This window comes from Tupaia chinensis, unplaced genomic scaffold (genome assembly GCF_000334495.1).
Source record: "Tupaia chinensis unplaced genomic scaffold, TupChi_1.0 Scaffold143814_1, whole genome shotgun sequence".
In the NCBI taxonomy this organism is placed as follows: Eukaryota; Metazoa; Chordata; class Mammalia; order Scandentia; family Tupaiidae; genus Tupaia; species Tupaia belangeri.
This window is the reverse complement of record NW_006203664.1, coordinates 1,620,324-1,626,412: the sequence shown is the minus strand read 5'-3', so window position 1 is coordinate 1,626,412 and position 6,089 is coordinate 1,620,324. Positions and strand designations below refer to the sequence as shown.

General features: G+C 48.5%; 1 protein-coding gene across 1 annotated transcript in view; it reads right to left on the bottom strand.

Annotated features, from left to right (window-relative positions):
- LOC102483893 (NACHT, LRR and PYD domains-containing protein 1) overlaps positions 1-5,710 on the bottom strand; it is a gene marked incomplete at its 3' end in the record, with an annotated part of 41,330 nt that extends 35,620 nt beyond the window's left edge. The window contains exons 1-4 of the mRNA XM_027766983.1: positions 5,467-5,710; positions 4,812-5,102; positions 3,752-3,925; positions 3,167-3,250 (exon numbers count right to left, since the gene is read on the bottom strand). Of these exons, the coding sequence (XP_027622784.1) occupies positions 3,167-3,250; positions 3,752-3,925; positions 4,812-5,088 (535 nt within the window). The remainder of the gene's footprint in view (positions 1-3,166; positions 3,251-3,751; positions 3,926-4,811; positions 5,103-5,466) is intronic.
- Positions 5,711-6,089: the final 379 nt, after the last annotated feature.

Sequence of the window (6,089 nt, the reverse complement as noted above, 5' to 3'; positions counted from 1 at the left end):
GAAAATCTCTCCAAAAAAAAAAAAAAAAGAAACAACTGTGTTTCTCAGACATCCCCAGTAACATTGCACCTCAGTTTCTCATATGGGTATCCTGTCCGAAATTCCAACTTTCCTGGGCTTCCCCCACCCCTGTCTCACTTCTCTTCTTTCCTGCTGGTGTTTCCAGGGAATCACTTTTCTGAAAAACTACCCACATGAAAACCCTATCTCAGGGCCTGTTTCAAAGGGAACCCAAGCTGAGACAGTGGCAAGATGTTTTGTGAACTGTGAGGAGCAGGGCTCATGAAAGGGATTGTCTCCCTACCACTCCCTCCTCCCAGGAGAAACCTCAGGCTTCTAAGTCACATTCCAGTCATTACTACCTAGGTCCTTCTGGTCCTTCTTTCCTTTCAAGTGACTCTCACTTCTCTTCTTAGGTGACTTTTAGAGAGAATGCAAATGACTCATCTGAGATCCTAAAGCCCAGATCTTCCTGATAATCCTGCTGGGCCTCTGGAGTGCAAAGTTCCTATCATACCTTTGCAGGATTTCTCTTTGCTGAGAGAAATCTGGAGACAGTGGGGTAGGACTGGGGTGAGAAAACTTATGTTCAAAAAGTCAGTCTCACAGTTAGTGGCAGGGATGGAATTCAGCCTTCTGTCTCATTTGCCATGTTGGCATTGCAGACAGTCCCTCTAAAGCCACAGATACACAGGCTCCTAATACAATGATCTAACTATTGAACTGTACTGCCCCTAAATTTTTGGAGTTGCCTCTTTAAAAACTGGGAGATGTTAGATTAAAACAAATTCCTTTGGGATTAGCAAGTGACCTGGTAGTTTAGGTGTTGGACTCCCACATGGCTGACCATGGTTCGAGTCCCAAATCTGGTGGGTTGAAAATCAGACTGGGTGCGTGTGCATGTATTCCCAAAATTCCAGGAGGAGAAGGGATTGCGGTGTGGCCATCCCTCATGAGGGAGTGATTTCTCACTTTCTCTTTTTTTGTCTCTCTCTGGTGACTGCACATTCCCTACAGCAAAAACCTCAAAAAATTCTATCTATCTATCTATCTATCCATCCATCCATCCATTCATCTATCTAAATCTATTTATATTTTTCTTCTGCACCCAGTTAAGAGGATACCTGTAGAATTTATTGTAGTAAAATATGGCTCAGACTCAAAATATATCAACCAATTGAATAGTTCATACTCTTTCCTACTTTAAAAAAGAAGGAAGGAAAGAAAAAGGGAATAATTAGAAGTATTTTACAGATATAAACAAATTCAATAACCTTGCTAGGATTCAATATATCCTAAAAAATAAATGAAAAGAAACACACACAAAGAAGCAAATATGAAATGTGAAAACATGACATTGTGAACATTTTTTCAGAGTGTCAGGATGGTCCCTGGAGTGATGGCCAAGGTCCACACTTAGGTGCCAGGAGAAGGCTTAACTCTCGGTGGCACATTCTCCAAAACTACCTGGATGTCATGAATTTGTTACCATTCCACATATCTAAATCTTCTTGAATCAAATTTACTTTAAAAATCCTCTGCTATCACTGATGCCCCTAACCAGTTTTATATTAGTGTAATACTACTGACTAGAGTTTTGCAAACTCTAGAAAGTCCACAGAAAAAAGTGGCCAGCTATATTTGGCTGGAATTTCCCAGCCCCAGCCAGCCAACTGGTTTTCTATAACCTAACAGTTTAGAATGGTTGTTACTTTTTTTTTTCTTTTTTAGTTTGCAAAAGGGTGCATGCACTTTCCAGAGAGAGACAGAGATCTAGAGAGAGGAAGAGGGACCACGTACCTCTTGGGATCTTGGGCATGTATGCACACATGCCTAGCATGAGTTTATTTCACTGGGTCCAGGACTTGAACCATGGTTGACCATGTGGGAGTCCAGAGACGTAATCATTCTGCCATCTGCTGGTCCCCCAAGATACAATTTTTTAAAAGATGTTTTTGCCTTAGAGTATGTGTGCTCACCAGAGAGAGAGAGAGAGAGAGAGAGAGACTGAGACATTGAGAGGGAAAGTGAGAAATTACCCCCCAGGAAGGATGGCTATGCCACAGTCTCTTCTCCTCTGTTCTCCTCCTGGAATCTTGGGCGCACAAGCACATATACCTGGCGTGATTTTCAAGCCACTGGGTCTGGGACTCGAGCTATATATAGTCGGCTATGTGGGAGTCCAGCAATATGACCATGATGCCATCTACTGGCCCCAGTAGGGAACTTTGCCACTTAGGTGTTGCACTCCCCATTTCAGTAACAATAAATAGTCATAATAGGACATTCTAAGGGTCCTCTTGACTTCCAGGCACTGCTTAGCTGGCCCTGATACTTGGGCCATGTAAGTTGAGGGTAGAGCAGAATTGTCACAGAGAAGGGAAGAGCCAGTGAGCCTGGGCTGCATAGGGAAAGGGCCTGAGAGAGAAAAGTACTGGTAGGGCATAAGAAGGGATCCTTTAGGAGAGAAATGGGAGAGATTTAACCGCCTTCTGCAACATCTTCAGCAGAGTTTCCATCATGCACTTGGACTTTTGTGCAAGTGGGTATTTTGTGTGTGGAGCCTGAAGACATGCAAATTCTGTACTGTGGAGGGAGAGATGGCATGAAGAGTGTAAACCTACTTATATAAAGGCTCAAGTGAGCAAACTGAGGGCCAGAAAGTTGGAGTTGCTTGTTTAATGTCTACAGCATATTGATGAAGTGAAAGTCAAAACAGGGAAGTGGATCTTGACCTTGCAACCACCACTGTTAGGGCTTGGGAGCAGGAGGGTGAGGTGGGCACAGAAGGGAAAAGCAAAAAAGGCAGATGGTGACTTTTACAAAGCAGGTGGAGGAGGACATCACTGTATCAGTCATAGACTGTTCTAGGTCAGAGTCCTGGCCCTGCCTATAAGTGCTGTGTGAGCTCATATGGGACCACATGGAGGCCTGGGATGCCATGGGATGTGGGTAGAAGAGTGTGTGGTGAAGTCAAATGTACCCCCAAACTCTAACCTCATCTGGGCCTGGACCCCCTGCCCCCACTTTGTGAGGGGGCATTCCAGGCTACTGCCCCAAGGAAGGCCTAGTAGGGAGTGTTTGATGGTGAGGGCTGGAGTGCTGAGGAGGAAGAGATGAGGGCCAGATCATCCACAAAGGGATGGGGAGCCCTTTGTCTACTCACAAGACGTGAAGTTCTTATATCCCGGGTTCACGGTGCACAGAAACTCTTTCTCAAGCCTTTCTGCACTGGGAAGAGGTGGCCAGTCTGTGATAAGAGGAAGAAGCAAGGGTGTAGCTGAGGTTTTCAGCCTGAGTGACTCAAAATGCAGAGAATATAATGAAGGAAGTCAAGAGAGGGAAGTGACTGAGGCTGAGGAATGAGTCTAGCCTTTTCTTGGGGCCTGTCTAGAGAAAAGAGTCCCTATAAATTCTGGACCATTCTGATCCCAAAGATCTTCAGAGCCCACCAAGATCACGAGCTGAGCTCCACCTGGGCAAGGACATGCCACACAGGGCACCCAGCTGGGTAAGACTCAAGACACACAAGGGTTTCTATTTCCCCATATGTCAGATGGGGAAGGGTTCAACCTCAGCACTGAAAGGTTTCTGGAAGATCATTTCTAGGCCAACTGCTCTTGCCATTCATCCTAGCTCTTCCATCCTTCCTCTGCAGTTCTCCTACCCCTGGTCCCCATGCAGGTTCAAGCTCACCCTGGTGAAGATCTACTGGCTGACTCATGGCCCCACCCAGGGCTCTCAGCCTCACCTTTCAGGCTGGGTCCAGAGGTGTCTGGAAGCCATCTCACAAGCCTTCTATTTGAGTCTTCAGGGTGCTCTAGGGACCCAGAGCCCAAGGAGTTCAGCACGTCTGTGGAAGTGGGCCTGCTGGGAGACTCCAGGTTGGGTGTACTCGGGGAGTAGAGCACTGAAGGAGAGTGGGCTACAGGAAGGAGATGCAGAGCTTAGGGAGTTCTCAGATGTGAGGGGCAGGAGTCTGGGCTCTGAGTCCAGTTTCCTTATGTTAAGCAGGTGTTCTGTCTCCATCAAGAGAGGGCAGGAGAGACCACTGACCCACTGTGGCTGTCCAAAACCTCCTCCACAATCTCATCCCAAGACACTGCTGGGCAGGAAATTCTGAACTGGGATCCAGGAAATGTGCATGTCTTTCCTGGTTCTGACAGCCTCCCTGTGTAGGACACTGCTCCTCTCAGAGCCTCAACTCTCCCATATGGAGCTATGGAGTTCCTGCCTCCAGGGCTGCTAAGAGCAACAGTGACAGCTCTTACTTATTGAGCACTTACTGTAGAGGCCACTCTGGGCTAACCATTCACACAACGATCTCTTTTAACTCTCACACAGCCCAAGGGAGTGGGCTCTCACCCTCCCATTTCTCCCATGGAGAAATAGAGGCTAAGAATGGTGAAGTCACTTTGTGATATGTAGTGCCAGGATTATTACTGGCCTCTGCTTGATTCCCAAGTCTGAGCTTGTAACTCCAATGTCAGGCAAGTACTCTGCTTGGGGGCTTGGAACCCTTGCCCACTCTTCCCAGTGCCTTTCCCCTCTTTGATCTGGATGCTGTGGTGACCACATGGAGTCCTGGGATGCCATGGGATGTGAATAGTGTGGGGCTCTGGTCCAGCATGCCCCCAAACTCTAGCTTTGTCTGGGCCTGGATCCCATATTTCCCAGGACCTCCCAAGCCACTGCCCCAAGGGAGGCCAATGGGGAGGGTTCGATGGGAAGGGCCAGAGTGGCAAGAGGAAGGAATGAGGGCCTGGATATCCTCTGGGAGGTGGTGGTGGTGGGGTCCTTTGTCTACTCACCCGATGTCGAGGCCACTTCTCTCTGGGCCTGGGGGCACAGAAGCTTCAGGCCCATCTGCTCCCAGGTGTGCAAGGCCAAGTTCCAGGCCCGTTCTTCTCCATACTCAGCCACCAGACATGAGGCCACCTCCATGCCACTTGCCTTCTCTGACTGAGCTGGTGTTGCACTGGAAGAGCCCCCAGTTTTGCAGGGCAGCCGGAGCTGGAATTCCTTCAGCTCCTCTCTCTTCAGCAGCTCCAAGTAATAGGCCAGTCGCCCCTGGGCTCCGCCAGCCATCTCTGTGCTGAGAACTAGGTGTGGTTTGGGGTGGTGGGAGTGAGGACCTTCAGGCAGGCAAAGAACAGCAGTCTTCCCTACCGTCCCCATGAGAAGACTCTCACTGAAATCATGTCTCTTGGTCTGGTAAACTCCTATTCAGCACTTGGAACCCAGTTTTGTAAACCCCAGGGCATCTGCCATTCGAGGTATTAGGAGGAGGAAATAGAGGGGGTGTGATAGGAAAAGCCAAAGGCAGAACAAACCCAGAGAAGACTGGTATACACTGGAAGAAGTAAGGTTATTTGAGGGTGCTAGCTGGGTTCCAGGGTCAGGCAAGGAGAGTAACAACGGATAGGTGGATGGGAGTGTAGCAGAATGGGGGTGAGTGACACTTACTGTTCTGTGTTCCTTGGCTTCTTTCTTCTCTTGGGTCCTGGACTTCTAGGATCAAGCCTTTAGTTGCAACGCTGACTGGAGGTAGAGTGGGGTGTGTGTGTTTGGTAGTATTTTGAGGGGATGGTAGAAGAGCAGGCACAGCAAGGTGTAGGTTTTCAAGGTCTAGAAGTAAGCTTGGGGCTGCCCATCTCTGAATCTCTTCCCACTGCTCCTGGTTCTGGGACACCACCCAGGTTAAACAGGCTTTAATTGGCCAAAGCAATAAGTAAAAGTCACCCAGAGGAAACCAATAGCAGGGTGTGACCAGGGAAGAGGAAGAGAGGGGTGGGACTAGGACAAGCTTGCGCAGAGCAGTGGCTTAGAGCCAGATATCCAGCCATGTCAACACACAGGCCAGACAGGTGATGCTGCATCAGGCACAGATGTATACGACAGGTAGGTTCATGTGTCTTCACATGGCACTCATTAGCCCATTATCCAGATCGTTTCTGCAGAGCAGAGACTTTTCAGGCAGAGAGTGTGGGGCCCTGTGCCATGCTCCCAGGGAGGGTGAGGTTCCTGTGTATGCAAGGGCAGAACCTTATTGGAGTGTCTAAGTCCCAGGGGGGCTGTTGTTTTCATGG